We start from the raw sequence: 16,686 nt of genomic DNA on the forward strand, positions 1-16,686 counted from the left end.
TTTTTAGCATCTGTAGTGTGGTTGCAGTTCTAGGCCATGACTTGATTTTGCTAGAGAACCAAGTACCTTGGATGGTACTTGAGCATTTGTTTAGCTTGATCGGGGGTCCTAGAAGCAATATGGACCTCGGCCTAAGTGAACTAGCCTATAACTTCGTTTTTTCCATTTTCCCATTCCAGCCAACTTTTAGACATGATCATCTTAGAGACATCAAACATATTCCTGAACTGTTTAGAAAATTGTTCATTTCAATTGAAATAGAAAAAGAAAAGATGTCGATGTTGGGATGAGAACTCGTACCCTCTGCTACGCGTCTGGAGGCCGGAATCAAATTCAGAAAGAGTACATGCAACAATATGTTTGACATAAAATTCAGAAATGGTGTCCTTGAAATTCCTCAAATAATGATTGATGAGGGCACATAAACATTTTTTAGAAATCTCATAAGTTTTGAGCAATGCTACCCCAACATTTATGGTATGATCACTTCCTATGCCATACTACTGGACAACCTCATTAACACTAAAAAAGACGTCGAGATACTCTGAAAAAAAGATCCTTCGTAACTGGTTGAATCCAGAGGATGCGGTCCAATTGTTCAACAAGCTTTACCTCGACACTCAAGTCAAGACATACTATTACGGAAATCTTTGCAAGCAAGCGAATGAACATCGTGAAAAGAGATGGCCTAGCTAGATGGCGTGCAGTACTTGTGCGCAATTATTTCAACACTACTCCATGAGCTTTTCTTTCCACGTTGGCTGCATTTATCCTTTTGATCCTTAACCTTTTACAAACGTTGTACGCCATGAAAAACTAGTATTACACCCTTGTAAAACTTGTTGTATATATGATAATGATTGGTCTCTCTAATGTCCTTTCCTATGTCAACTATGAAAAGAAAGGGCAATTGTTTTTGCTTTAGTGCATGTCTTAAGGGGAAACTTCACTAAAAACTCCTGAACCTTCACCCGTTTTGAAATACCCTCATAAATTTCGAAATCTCTCACTTTAGTCCCATAAACTTTCAATTGCTCTCAATTTGAACCCCTCCGTCTAAATTAATCTTTAACCTCAAACGGAAAACGAAAAACGTGACCTGCACATGACTTTTTTCGCCTGAACTACCCATTATACCCTCATACTAAGCTAAATGTCCAGACTACCCTCTTCCAAACCTACAACACCCACCCAGCCCAAAACGACGTCGTTTTGGGCATTAATTTTGTTTTTTTCAAAAAAATAAAAATAAAAAGAAAAAGCAAAATATTATTAAAAAAGAAGAAAATCAGGGTGGTTGGAGCCACCCCTATGGCCGGTCTGGGGGTGGAGGAACCACCCCATGGCCAAGGGGGCGGCCGGCCGAAACCACCTCCGGGCCCTTGGGGGTGGCCCGGCCACCCCCAAAAGCCCAAACCCATTCCCTGTTTGCAAATTTTTTTGGCCTTTTGGGGGTGGCCGGACCACCCCCTTGGCCATGGGGTGGTTCCTTCACCCCGGACCGGCTATGGGGTTAAAATATTCTCAATATGGTTCTTATTTCAAGATTTCAACCCAAGTTTAGACAATAATTATTTGTAATATAAAGAATAAGAATTATTTTATTGGACTGATATGTGGCGATACGCCTTGATCATCAGCTCACCCGTTGAGAAACATAAATATAGGTTTGTATTTACGTTTGACGCAAGAAGTTTGACAAAAGGGAATTTAAACCCAAAAAAAAAAAAAAAAAATCAAACAAAGATAACATGGTTCTGAGTCACCAACTAAACATCACCCGAAAATGATTGCTGTAATTGAAGTAAATTTCAAGCACCATGACTCGTGTTACACATGGGCACAAACTGGCTCAAGCTTTATGGCACCATTTACAAGCACATTCATTTCACACAACTTTGGTCAACTTAAAGAATGGAATGTTGGATGGTCTGTGCATGAAGTAACTTTATCTCGTAAAAGCTAATTAAAAAGAGTTTAAAGTAAATTCTCTTTGCTGTCTAATGGTTACAAACTATATGACCAGAAGAAACGAATCAGGGGTTAGGTTAGGCATACGTCAAAGGATTAGAATCTCCTATAATTGAGAATCGCATGCAATTGTTTGTTCTTTGTAATCAGGTAAGTAATTGTGAGAAGCCTTCAATAAAGTTTACATCTTCAAGGTCTCTTACGCAAATAACCCTTGAAATCTGGATAGATATATATGAGAATTGTAGGAGGTGATAATCATCCTACTTCAATTGCCATTTGGATTTTATGATTTATTGGCTTTCATTTTAAATCCATGAAGCAAATAATAAAGTGCTATGTGAATTTGCCCTTTTGCTTTGGGTGCTTTTTAGCATTTATATAAACAGTGGCATTTGTTACCCGTGTGAAGGACAAGAAAGGGATAAGATGAGTGAACTACTTCTCTTGGAAGCGTTGCGATGCTCAGTAAGCCTAAGAGGTATTCTTTTTTTCTTTTTCTATTTTTTTTTTCTTAAAATGAAGTAAGAGTTGCTCATTTTAGTGTCTAAAACTCGATTATAATTTCATTTAAATTTCGTTTATTGGCGTTTGAACTTGTCTTGCACGCAGGGTGTTGAAGACGGGCTAGAAGAGAAATTTTAAGAGGGGGTGGAGCCTAGTGAGTAGTTTTTGTTAAGGATATAAATCCTTTTGATTAATGCGGATTTGATTTGTGATTATTGTTGATTTGATTTGTTATTAAATACCCTTAATTCAAGGGATTTGTTTTGTATTTGAAATTATGTTAAAGCTCTATAAATAGAACTATGTACTCAAATCATACATCAAGAAAATATGTAGCTTATAACGTTTTAGTGTGTGGATGTAGGCTATATGCCGAACCACCTTAATTTCTGTGTCTTTCTCTCTTTCCTTTATTCCATATTATTCTGCTTTATATTTATTATATTATGTGTTTCTATAGTTTTGAAGAGAATTGTGTTTCCTTTCTTCTTCTTTTTTCTTTTGATCACTCATGAAGAAAGAATTTTAAAATATGGCTAGGAATGTTACTACTCCTGTTGAAGGCTTTCCACCTTCACTAGAAGACATGATATCCCATGATTTATCCATGTCCCCCAATTGTTGCATCTTTAAAACCCCTGTCATACTCTTAAGGCATAGTGAAAAAGCTTTTATTCCTAATGCATTTTCTATTGACCCTTTCTACCATGGCAATCCAAACTTGAAAGCCACAAAAAAAAAAAATTAAAGGCAAGTATTTGCCAGGACTTGTATGTTAATCGCCCTGTCCAGAGACAAGACTAAGAGATCTCATCAATTCCATCAAGGCCGTGGAAAGAGAGGCTCGTGAGTGTTATGCCGGACTAATTTATTGTAGCCCAGATGAGTTTGTGAACATTTTGGTAATGGATGGTTGCTTCATCATTGAGCTGTACCGCAAGCATGATTACAAACAACTTAGGGAAGTAGATGACCATGTTTTCACCATGGCTTGTATGCTCCAATTTCTATACCATGACTTGATTTTACTCGAAAATCAAGTGCCTTGGATGTTGCTGGAGGGCTTGTTTAACATGACCAGCGACCCTACTAGTCTACTAGAGAAAACAAGTCTCTAACGCAACTTGCCATAGAATTCTTTGCTAACATTTTCTCATCCACCGATCCTGTTATAGTTCCCCATATCCAAGACACCAAGCATATTCTTGACCTATTCAGAAAATGGTTGGTTTTTTTAACAGAAGGACAGGAAGAAAGCAGAGAAGGATGGCAATCCATGCCTTCTGAGACAAGCCTTGTAGAGGCTGGAATCAAATTCAGAAGGGGTTCGTCCAGAAGCATCTTGGACATCAAATTTATTGATGGTGTCTTGGAAATTCCTCCATTACTAATTCAAGAGACAACAGAAACTGTCTTTCGAAATCTCATCAGCTTTGAACAATGCTTCCCCATGCTCATACAGATACTCCTTGACAATCTCATCAACACTGCCAAGGACATGGACATGGTCTGCGAGAATGAAATCATTGACAATTGGTTGAATCCAGAGGATGCAGCACGCCCAATTCTTCAACAAGCTTTACCACAACGCTTATGTCAAGAAGTACTATTACCTAAGCCTTTGCGAGCAAGTGAGTGAATTCTGCCAACGCAGATGGCCTAGATGGCGTGCAATGCTTGTGCGCAATTATTTCAACACTCTATGGGCTATTCTTTCTACATTGGTAATTGTGCGCAATTATCTCACCTTCTTACAAACTTTCTACAGCATGAAAAATTAATATACATTAATGCCTTTATAAAAAGAAATGAAATTGTTGTTTTCTCTAGAGTATGCGTTTTCTTCTTGTTAGAAAGTTTTCAAAATTTAATGTATTTACATATTTATATGTTTTATTCATTGGGGAGTTAATAAGCCTTTAAAAGGAAAAAGTGAAAAAATAAATACCAACTCACCACGAGCTATTTAATACTTGGGTATATACACTTAGGCGTATGCATTAGAAGGGTTGTAGCCTATAAGGTTGGAGCAATGATATGCTGAACACCGGCATGCTTAAATAGTAAGCACACCGGTGATGTGGCACATGCCAGGTTTGCCAAGATTAATAAAAAAAAGAAAAAAAAGTCCAAAAGAAAAAAAAGTCCAAAATTCTGCGTCAAAAACACATTCCCCCATCCATTTGATTTCCCCCCAAAATTTTCCGCAAACCATTCTCCCTCCAAACCAACCATTTCTCCCCCACCGGCACCGTCGCCAGCGCTGTCATCTCCTCTCTCCACCGTACCGTTACTGCCGCACGCCGATGTTTAGCATATCATTACTCCAACCACCCATGCTATCCCTTCACCTTCGGCTCTCTCCCCAACACCATTACAGCTCTACTCTGTCTCCCCCACCTCACGCCTTTGGCTTCCGGCGAGGCCCATGCCGACGCCGACCTACTGCACCAGATAGGAGCCGCCGTCCACTATCCGGTGCTTCTCTCCCCACGACTCCTCTTGATTTTTTTATTTTTTTATTTTTTATTTTTTGCGTTTTTTCTATTGCTTGCTCAAATTGCTTAGATGATGGGATCTATTTAATCTGTATATTTTAAGATGGGCCCAAACCCGACGAACGCTCAGCAGCACCCAGCGCCACCACCAACGACCGGCACCACCCCCAACAACGACCCACCGTCCAAACCAGAAAAAGAGTTTTTTTTTTTTATTTCATCTGGTATTTCTCACAGACCTGCATTATTTTTATGTCCCGAGTTTTTTCGATGCTTCTTTGAAATTGAGGATGGGAAATGGGTCTAGAGTGAGAACTTGTTTTGTATTCGTTGGTAAGATGCTTGTTAAAGTGCCCGAGTGAGATACAGTTTTGTTTTAGTCATATATATTTTCTGTAAATTCTATTATTTGAATTAATTTTACTTATCTCTTGTTAATATTCGTTCAAGGAGAAATGTGAAATTTCAGGCAAAATGTTCACTGCTGACCTTCGTTTTGTTTGTAGTTGAGCAAAACCCAATCTTGTGATAGAGTTTTTTCGAAGTGTAATACCAGATGCCCACAAGTAGTAGTAACGTAATCTCAATTGACAATTTGCAACGTAACTGGCAGAACTGCAGTAACAGTTATAAATTTTCCAAGAAGAAATCAGAGTCCTACACGGAGTTCTAGTTGGAGTATGAATGCCATTCACTGCAGTGGTATTTAATTGAAATTAGTCTCCTTATTCTACGAGAAGTTGTGCAAGGGAGCCTTTGCAAATTGACCATTGATTCAATTATATTAGTAGTTTTATTATTTATTTCAATATGTGGATATTTATTTAAAGATGTGATACTCCAATTATCCATTATTATAAAATTTGCATTCTAAATAATTAGCTGCTAGTGAGGATATTCCCGCTCGTATAAAATTTCAAAGCTCGAATACGTTACTCAAAAAAAAAAAAAAAAAAAAAAATTGCTCCTTCATTTACAAACGGATCCACCAATTAGGAAATGCCCCCATTAATAGAAACAATCTTCGAGTCCAAGATATTGCAAATATGTGAAACTCAACTCTCCATTGGATGTAATACCAGTAAGCTAATTCCAGAAAAAGAAAAAGATAAAGGAAGCCAAATTTGGAGTCAATATAACACCATTTACAAATTAATTTCGCTTTAGGAGTCAATATAACACCATTTATTTCCCGTAAGACAGGAGAATTAAAAATCCAAGGAAACAAAATAGGCAAAGAAGCATAAAACCATCTTCTGGCCAACCGACTAGATGATGAAAAGTATAATTTCCATAGAGGCTAATTGCCTTCATCCCCTTAAATACCACTTCCAGAACAACAACCTACAAGATAAAATGAAATTAGTCAATAGATTATGCAATACCTGAGAATATTAACAAGAGATAAGTAAAATTAATTCAAATAATAGAATTTACAGAAAATATATACGACTAAAACAAAACTGTATCTCACTCAGGCATTTTAACAAGCATCTTACCAACGACTACAAAACAAGCTCTCACTTTAGACCCATTTCCCATCCTCAATTTCAAAGAAGCATCGAAAAAACTCAGGGACATAAAAATAATGCAGGTCCACGAGAAATACCAGATGAAATAAAATAAAATAAAATAAAAAAAAAAAACTCTTTTTCTGGTTTGGATGGTGGGCCGTCGTTGGGGGTGGTGCCGGTCGTTGGTCGTGGCGTTGGGTGCTGCTGAACACCGGCGTGCGGCAGTGGCGGTGGGGAGAGGAGATGATGGCGCCGGTGACGGTGCCAGTGGGGGGAGAAATGGTTGGTTTGGAGGGAGAATGGATTGGGGAAAATTTTGGGGGGAAATCAAATGGACGGGGAATGTGTTTTTGACGTAGGATTTTTATTTTTTATTTTTTATTTATTTTTTTTTTTTTTAATCATGGCAAATGTGGCATGTGCCACACTGCCACATCACCGGCGTGCTTAAGCAGTAAGCACGCCGGTGTTCAGCATATCATTACTTGGGTGAAGATAAAGAGCACGCCGGCGTGCCAAGCACGACGGCAAATTTTTTTTTATTGAAATATTAAAAAAAGATGTTTTTTGCCTAGTATGCTTAGCACGCCGGCGTGCGCTGAATCACGGCCCATCATTACTCATGGGGTTGAGCCACAAATGACGCAATCAAATTGTGACAGTTAAATTTCAAACATTTGTATGGTGAGATTATTTGATTAAATGAGATGTGATCAAACGATTATAATCAAACAATTAAACCGTGTGATCCAACAGATAAAATTAAATGAGACTTGGGAATAATTGTGATTGGATTGTTCAAATTAAAATAGAGAGAGATATGGAAAAAGTTATAGTTTCGCCGTGACTGATTGCGTTAATTTGGAAGTTGCATACACAATGATTTACGCATACATACATTTTTGAAGACTTCAATTTGAAATTTCTATGCGAGTAGCTGTCATTTATCCATTTGATAACTTGCTTATTAATTTTCTCTCTCATTCATGGACCACATAAAATGTAAGGTCAAAATTAAGATTATTCCAAAACAATGGTCAACGGTCAGTTTTGTAACATTTTCTCGTATTTAATTTTTAAAAAAATGGTCAACAGGCATAACCCTCCAACTCACTAAAATACCCAGAAATTTCAGTGGAGATGGAATACTCGGTCGGCCGCCTCAAAGTCAGCCTCTTTGTTAAACCGCATGATCATAACCAAAAGTAACTTTTCTCTCTCTCTCTCTCTCTCTCTCTCTTATCCATGGACCACATAAAATGTAAGGTCAAAATTAAGATTATCCAAAACAAGATGGATGGCCAGAAATTTCAGTGGAGATGGAATAGGGATCATGGAATAGTAGCCCGCCCGTCAGCAGTCAGCCGCGACCAAAAGACAGCCTGTTTGTTAAACCGCGTGATCATAAGTTCATAACATATATTTAAGCATGCACGCAGTCCTCACAAGGACACAAAGCATCCACAGTTTCAACTTTCAAATAAGGTACGTATTTGTTATTGTGAGTAAAGTGGTAGTAACTTCTTTCTCTTTGTCTTGGTTCATTTCTAAGTAATCTTTTTAATTCCTAATTAATTTGAATGGAAGATATATCAGCCGAGTTGAAGGGAATGCACTGGATTTTTATTTAAATGAGCAGTCTAAATTAGAGATATTGATACCTTAAGTATTGCTAGGCACCTTCTTTGTTTTTTTTTTTTTACTTGAACGTGTGGCTTCGATCTCTCTAATTATGTGTTGTTGTAATCTGGATCATTCATTCAAAATGAACGGTCTAGATTATATGTATTATGCTATAGATATAGCATGGGATCCTGATTGATAGACACTGATATTGTTGTAAAGCTTATTAAATTATTGTTTTTTATTAATTTTTTGTTTTTGTTTTGTTAGATTTTTGTTGGTTGTTTTTTATTTTAAGATTTAAAAAAAAAAAAAAAAAAAAATTATGATTGGTATTCTTTTCATTGGGAGGGCATTGACATTTTTTTTTTTGCAATTTATAGGAGATATTGATACAATTTAGAGTTTGAGAAAAAGATTGATAATGAAGTAGTAGTTTGAGTTGTAGTACTATGTGTTCTTTAATACTCTTTTTTCAGCTTAATACTCTTTTTTGTATGAATCTTATGCTCATAAGCGCATGGATAATATTTTTTTTTTCTATGCTATATTTGAAGAGAATTGAGCCTAAAAATTCAAATCTCTTTTCTTCTTCTTTTTTTACTAATTTATTTTATTTTATTTTTTACATTTTTTGTCACTCCAAAAGAAACAACTTTAGGATGGCAAAAAATAACAGAAAAAAAAATTCAACGCATGGCTATGAACAAAGGAGATAATGTTATAATTGACATCGATCGCTTGGTGTCTTCAATAGAAGATATGATGCCCCATGATTTGCTCACACGGCCTAAGTGTTGTATCTTCAAAACCCAAGCCATTCTCTACAGGAATAATGAAAAAGCTTTTGTCCCCAATGCCTTTTCTATTGGGCCTCTACATCATGGCAGTCTAAACTTGAAAGCCACAGAAAAAATTAAAGTTGAGTATTTACAAAGCCTTGTCTCTCGGTCACTATTTCCGGATACAATGCTAATAACTCTCATCACTTCCATCATAGAGGTGGAGGAAGAGGCACGTGAGTGTTATGCTGAAGCAATTGATTACAGCCCAGAAGAACTTGTGAAAATTTTGGTAGTTGATGGTTGCTTTCTTATTGAGTTCTTCCTCAGGCACGCTTATGAGGAGCTTAGAAAAGAAGACGACCCTATTTCCACCATGTCATGTATGAGCAAATTTCTAGGTCATGACCTGATATTGCTAGAAAACCAGGTACCTTGGATGGTACTTGAGATTTTGTTCGACTTGACAAAGGATTCTAATCATGACATGCCCCTATGTCTACTTGTCGCATATTTCTTTCATTACCACTTTTTATCCTATAGAATATTGCCTCCCCCGCAGGTTCAAATTACTAATCTCAAAGGCATCAAACATTTTGTTGATCTATTCAGAAAATTGTCGACTCTATCAAGTGTGGAAGAAAAGAAAGAAAGAATGCAGGGGTGGGAACTCTTGCCTTCTGCTACGAGTCTACTGAAGTCTGGAATCAAATTCAAAAGGGGTACGTCTGAAAGCATATTGGACATAAAATTTATTGATGGCGTTCTAGAAATTCCTCCAATAGTAATTCACGACTTAACAGAAACTGCCTTTCGAAATCTCATCAGCTATGAACAATGTCACCCCAAATGTGAAGCTAGGGTCACTTCCTATGCCATGCTCTTGTTGTAATGTTACAAATATTGATTTTATTTACCTATTAATTTTTGACCATTCAACATAAAATATATTCATGAGTTTTGACCGTTGGGTAATAAAACCTTTTACAAGTTTTTAACTATTGGTTTTAATTCCTTTACCCGTTGGTTTTCTTTTGTTAAAAGCATTTGTCTTCAATATTTACAATTCTTTTAGCTGTTGGCTTTAATTCTTTACCATTGGTTTTCTTAGATTATAACCCATTTGTCTTCAAGCCTTTTTGACCGTTTGATGATTTGTTGACCGTTTATCTTAAATATGTTGACCGTTGGTTTTATACATTAATCTCATGACCGTTTGTTCTTTAATAAATAGATTGCATAATAATGTGTTTTAAAAGAAAAAAGTTTCCCCATGTCTATATAAGCAAGTCTTCATTTGACAAAAAATAGATCATCAAAAAAAAATATTACTTTTAGTGAGATTTCATTTTCATGCTCCAGAATTTTTTCTTTGTTACCAAAGAGAAAAATTAGAGTTATTTGCTACTCAATTTTTCATCCTCTTCAACTTGAGAAAGGGTTGTTCATTTGATCTTCGTTACTTGAAAGTGCGTTCTTAACGAAGGTAGACGCTATAGTCTAATCCTGGGAGGTTGCGTGTCAAGAGATCCGATCGCACCGAGTTATACACTCCGGGAGGCACGAAATCAACCTTTAAGGACAACGCTCTTGCGTGATTCTATAGCTTTGTGAGATTTTTCCTTGCTCTATTTTTTTTATTTATTGTATTATATTTATCTTATTGTTAATTGTTTGGATTAATATTATTTAGCATCAATAAGAATTTTTGCACCATCCATTTAATTTTACAACAATCTTAAAGGTTGATTATGGATGCACAAATTCTTGCTGCTGCTAAAGTTCTTCCAGATGTTACAAAAATTGAATCTTTTGATGGAAATAATTTTAAACGTTGGCAACAAAAGGTTCTTGCAGTTTTAGATTTTACAAAAATTTCTAGTGTTCTAACTGAGCCTAGACCGGATGAGGAATCTGAAGAACAATCCAAAGAATTAAGAGATTGGGAAATGGCTAATACATTATGTGTGAATACTATATTAAATTCTTTATCTAATGAATTGTTTGATGTTTATTGCCATTTTACTATTGCTAGAGATTTATGGGATGAATTAGTTGGTAGATATGTGATTGAGGATGAGGGTACTAAGAAATTTGCTGCAAGCAATTTCTTACATTTTCAAATGACTGATGAAAAGAGTATTACTTCTCAAATTCATGAGTTTCATAACATAGTTGCTGAATTAACCAAAGAGGGTAATGGTCTACCCGAAAGTTTTATGACCCAGTGTCTTGTTGAAAAATTACCCGACTCTTGGAAGGAGTATAAACTCCATTTCAAACAAAAGAAGACTTTCATGAGTCTTCAACAAACCATAGTGCATATTAAAATAGAAGAAAGGAATAGGTCTTTGGAAAAGGTTAACAAAGCTAAGGAAATTATTTCCAAAGCTAATTTAGTAGAAGAGAGATCTATTAGGCCTCCACAACACTACAAGAAATTTGACCATAAGCCCAAAAGAAAACTTTGGAATGATAAGAAAAGATTCAACACATCTCATTCTCTAATACAAAAGAAAAAGGTCATTTGTTTTGCTTGTGGCAAATCAGGTCATTATGCAGCGGCATGTAAACAGAGGACCACCAACAACTACAAAGGATCAATATCAAAAAACAAGGTAAATGTGACGGAAGTGGAAGAGATCATTGCAGCTGTCGTATCTGAAGCTAACATGACCACGGAAGTAAAAGGATGGGTGATTGATTCCGCATCTACTAGGCACATTTGTGGAAATAAAGAAGACTTATCCTCCTACACACCAATAAAGGAAAATACTGAGCGGGTAATTGTTGGAGACAATAGATCTGTGCCTGTGGTAGGCAAAGGGAAAGCTCTCTTAAAGCTGACTTCGGGTAAAACCCTTTCACTCTCCGATGTTCTACATGTTCCTCATTTCCGACACAATCTTGTTTCGGTACACTTGCTTGGTAAGGCAGGACTTAAGGTTTTATTTGATGGTGGCATTGTTACATTAACTAAGCATGATGCATTTGTTGGTAAAGGCTATGAAGATCAAGGTCTTTTTGTATTAAATGTTGCTAATATTATTAATGAAAATTCATCTTCTTGTGCTTACTTGGTTGATTCTATTTATATTTGGCATGGTAGACTTGGACATGTAAATCTTGGGTACATCAAGAAAATGAAAGAAACTGGAATTATTAATTCACTAAGTAAAACCAATATGGATAAATGTGAAGTATGTGCTGAGACTAAAATCACTAAAAAACCTTGTAAATCTATTACAAGAGAAACTGAACTTCTTGGGTTAATACATAGTGATTTGGGTGATTTAAAGCACACAATGACTAGAGGTGGTAAAAAATATTATGTGATATTTGTTGATGATTACTCTAGATTTACTAAACTTTATTTATTAAGATCAAAAGATGAAGCCTTAGAAATGTTCATAAAATACAAAATTGAAATTGAAAATCAAAAGAATAAAAGGATTAAAAGACTAAGGACCGATAGGGGTGGTGAATATGAGTCTAATCCTTTTAAGGAATTTTGTGAACAAAATGGCATAATACATGAAGTTACACCTCCTTATTCACCGAATCTAATGGAGTAGCCGAAAGAAAGAATAGAACTTTGAAAGAAATGATGAATGCTATGCTTGTTAGTTCCGGGCTACCCACTAACATGTGGGGGGAAGCCATTCTTTTGGCTTGTCACATTCAAAATAAAGTGCCTCATAAGAAAACCGGTAAAACTCCTTACGAACTTTGGGAAGGTCGTAAGCCTAGTTTGAAATACCTCAAAGTGTGGGGGTGTTTGGCAAAGGTTATGCTACCCGAGCCTAAAAAGAGGAAACTTGGCTCTAGAACTTGTGATTGTGTTTTTATTGGTTATGCTTGCAATAGTTCATGTTATAGATTTCTTGTTATTAAGAGTGATGTTTTAGATTACAATACTATTATTGAATCTGAAAATGCTATTTTCTTTGAGAATGTGTTTCCTTTGAAAAATAAGGAAAAATTATTGCATGAACCTTCTTTTACTTCTAATGAAATTGTTGATGATGTGCAAGAATTGAGGAGGAGCAAGCGAGCTAGAACGGAAAGGAATTTCGGTAATGATTTTATTACTTATATTGTTGATGATGATCCGATATGTTATAATGAAGCAATCAAATCTATTGATACACATTTTTGGTTAGAAGCTATTAATAATGAATTAGATTCAATTATGTCTAACCATACATGGGAACTTGTTGAGTTACCTCCTAAGACCAAACCAATTGGTTGTAAGTGGGTGTTCAAGAAGAAACTCAAACCAGATGGTACAATAGATAAATACAAGGCACGCTTGGTGGCTAAAGGCTACAAGCAAAAACAAAATATTGATTATTTTGACACTTATTCTCCGGTTACTAGAATTGCATCTATTAGAATATTGTTTGCTATTGCTTCTATTTATAAACTTGTGGTACATCAAATGGATGTCAAGACTGCCTTTTTAAATGGTGATTTAGAAGAAGAAATTTATATGGAACAACCCGAGGGACTTGTAATCCCCGGTCAAGAACACAAAGTTTGTAAATTGGTGAAATCTTTGTATGGATTAAAACAAGCTCCTAAACAATGGCATGAAAAATTTGACAAAGTGATGTTGTCTAATGCTTATTCTATTAATGGTGGAGATAAATGCATTTATAGCAAGTTTAGTAATAATGAAGGTGTCATTATTTGTTTATATGTTGATGATTTGCTTATTTTTGGAACCAACATGAATGTTGTGCATGAAGCTAAAAGATTTCTTTCATCTAATTTTGATATGAAAGACATGGGTGAAGCTAATGTTATATTGGGCATTAAAGTTCTTAGAGATAATAATTGTATTACTTTATCCCAGTCACATTATGTTGAAAAGATGCTAAAAAGATTTGAGCACTTTGATTATTCACCTATGTCTACACCATATGATTCTAAAATACATTTGGTTAAGAATCATGGTGATAGTGTTTCACAAGAGAAATATGCACAAATCATTGGTAGTTTAATGTTCTTGACAAGCTGTACACGCCCTGATATTGTTGCATATGCTGTCGGTAGATTGAGTAGATATACTCATAATCCTAGTATTGAGCATTGGGATGCAATCTCTAGATTGTTGAGATATTTAAAGGGCACAATTAATTATGGTTTGTCATATTATAGTTTTCCTACTATATTAGAAGGATATTGTGATGCTAACTGGATTTCTGATTCAAATGAACTAAAGCCTACCAGTGGCTATGTGTTCACATTAGCAGGAGGAGCTATATCTTGGAAGTCCTCCAAACAAACTTGCATAGCAAGATCCACAATGGAGGCAGAGTTAGTTGCCTTGGAGAAGGCTGGAACTGAAGCTGAATGGCTAAGGAGCCTTTTGATTGATTTGCCTTTATATGCTAACCCAGTTCCACCTGTTTGTATTCATTGTGATTGTCAGGCTGCCATAGCTCGAGCCAAGAGCAAGATCTATAATGGGAAAAGTCGACATATCCGATTAAGGCACAATATTGTGAGGCAGCTTATTGAGACCGGTGTAATATCCATGGATTTTGTGAGGTCAGAAAGGAATTTGGCAGATCCTTTGACCAAGCCACTAGCAAGAAAGCTGGTGAGTGAAACATCGAGGGGGATAGGATTGATACCCAAATGATGACACTATGATGGATACCCAACCTCTGTGATTGGAGATCCCATGAATGAGGTTTAATGGGAAACGAAGTCACAAGTGATCATGGTGTGGTACTGTCATTCTATGTTATTTCACTATCTTGTTGATAAGATTGTTGATGAGTCCATCCCTATGGTGTAAGACAGTACAAAGATGCAGGGTGATTAAGGATGAGTTTAAAACTCTTAATGGTTCCATAGTCCCTACCTGTTGGGATGGGGTGTTACTTGCACACACTCTTGATGGATACTACCTATGTGAGTGTGGAGGTGGTGCCGCTTCCTATGAGACTTGGGTAGGTCTTTAAAGCACTCATGAAACCCAGGGGCGCATGGCCTGTATAAAGCGCCAACTCGCAGAACAACCCAATTTTTTTTTTTTTATTTTAATTCTTATTTATTTATTAGTTTTCTTTTGGAGAAAGTTATGTGGGTGATAAGTTTGCTCACTTTATGAATTTGGTTAAAAGAGTCTAACTCTACCACAATTCATTAAGTTCTTACTTATTTATCCTAGTTGTGGTTAAAACTTTCGGGTACCACATCGATGCATGCTTTCAATCTCCTTCTACTCTAATATTTGTAACATGTGGGGGATTGTTATGATGTTACAAATATTGGTTTTATTTACCTATTAATTTTTTGACCATTGACATAAAATCTATTCATGAGTTTTGACCATTGGGCAATAAAACCTTTTTCAAGTTTTTTTTTTTAACTGCTGGTTTTAATTCTTTTACCGTTGGTTTTCTTAAATTAAAAGCCATTTGTCTTCAAGATTTACAAGCTCTTTTAGCTGCAGGTTTTACCATTGGTTTTCTTAAATTAAAAAACCATTTGTCTTTAATATATAAGCTTTCATGACCGTTTGATGATTTGTTGACCGTTTGTCTTAAATATGTTGACCGTTGATTTTTATGCATTGATCTCATGACCAATTGTTCTTTAATACATAGAGTGCATGATAATGAGTTTTAAAAGAAAAAAATTTCCCCCATGTCTATATATACAAGTGTTCAACTTTGACAAAAAATCATCAAAAAAAAAAAATATTACTTTTTAGTAAGATTTCATTTTCATGCTCCAGAATTTTTCTTTGTTACCGAAGAGAAAAATAGAGTTATTTGTTACTCAATTTTTCATCCTCTTCAATTTAAGAAAGGATTGTTCATTTGATCTTCGTTACTTGAAAGTGCGTTCTTAACGAAGGTAGACGCTATAGTCTAATCCTGGGAGGTTGCGTGTCAAGAGATCCGATCGCACCGAGTTATACACTCCGGGAGGCACAAAATCAACCTTTAAGGACAACGCTCTTGCGTGATTCTATAGCTTTGTGAGATTTTTCCTTGCTCTATTTTATTTATTTATTGTATTATATTTATCTTATTGTTAATTGTTTGGATTAATATTATTTAGCATCAATAAGAATTTTTGCACCATCCATTTAATTTTACAACAGCTCTTAGACAACCTCATTATCACTACCAAGGACATGGATATTCTCATCGATAATCAGATAGTTGTCAATTGGTTGAATCATGAGGATGCGGCCCAGCTCTTCAACAAGCTTTACCATAACACTTATGTAAAGGACTACTATTACCAAAACATTTGCCATGAAGTAAATAGTTTTCGCCGATGCAGGTGGCCGAGATGGCGTGCGGTGCTTGTGCGCAATTATTTCAACACTCCATGGGCTGTTCTTTCCACAGTTGCCGCATTTATCCTTTTAATCCTCACTTTGTTACAAACAGTGTACAGCATAAAAAATTAGTATTACATTAGAACTTGTTGTGTAATTGGTCTCTCCAATGTAGATGAAAAGAAGGGGATGTGATACAAAATTAGTTTTACATTAGAACTTGTTGTGATACTTTCATTTTGACACAAAATTAAATGATTACTCCAACCTACATCAAAAAATTCAGAACAAACCCTACTCGATCAGTGATTTGGTGAAGCGAGGCTTTGTTGCAGGTGTACAAGGCTGGTGGGGGCATTTTGGGGAAGAAAGCTACAAAAGTGATCACGTGCGGCTCATGTGATCACTGTTTCATCAGTCAAAACGGTTTTGACTGTCGGAATGACCGAATTGCAAAAAATTAAAACTTTAGGGGGTAGATT

The 16,686-nt window shown here is 35.9% G+C and overlaps 1 protein-coding gene and 1 pseudogene across 1 annotated transcript; both read left to right on the top strand.

The window, feature by feature from the left end:
- The first annotated feature begins 3,010 nt into the window (after nt 1–3,010).
- Nucleotides 3,011–4,259, top strand: LOC132182246 (UPF0481 protein At3g47200-like; annotated as a pseudogene).
- Nucleotides 4,260–8,809: 4,550 nt separating this feature from the next.
- Nucleotides 8,810–16,336, top strand: LOC132183315 (UPF0481 protein At3g47200-like). The gene is made up of 3 exons (XM_059596725.1): nt 8,810–9,780; nt 12,209–12,210; nt 16,029–16,336. The coding sequence occupies exons 1-3, from the start codon at nt 8,810–8,812 to the stop codon at nt 16,334–16,336; spliced, it is 1,281 nt and encodes a 426-aa protein (XP_059452708.1).
- The last annotated feature ends 350 nt before the right edge of the window (nt 16,337–16,686 follow it).

Source organism: Corylus avellana, chromosome ca5, assembly GCF_901000735.1.
Source record: "Corylus avellana chromosome ca5, CavTom2PMs-1.0".
Classification (NCBI taxonomy): Eukaryota; Viridiplantae; Streptophyta; class Magnoliopsida; order Fagales; family Betulaceae; genus Corylus; species Corylus avellana.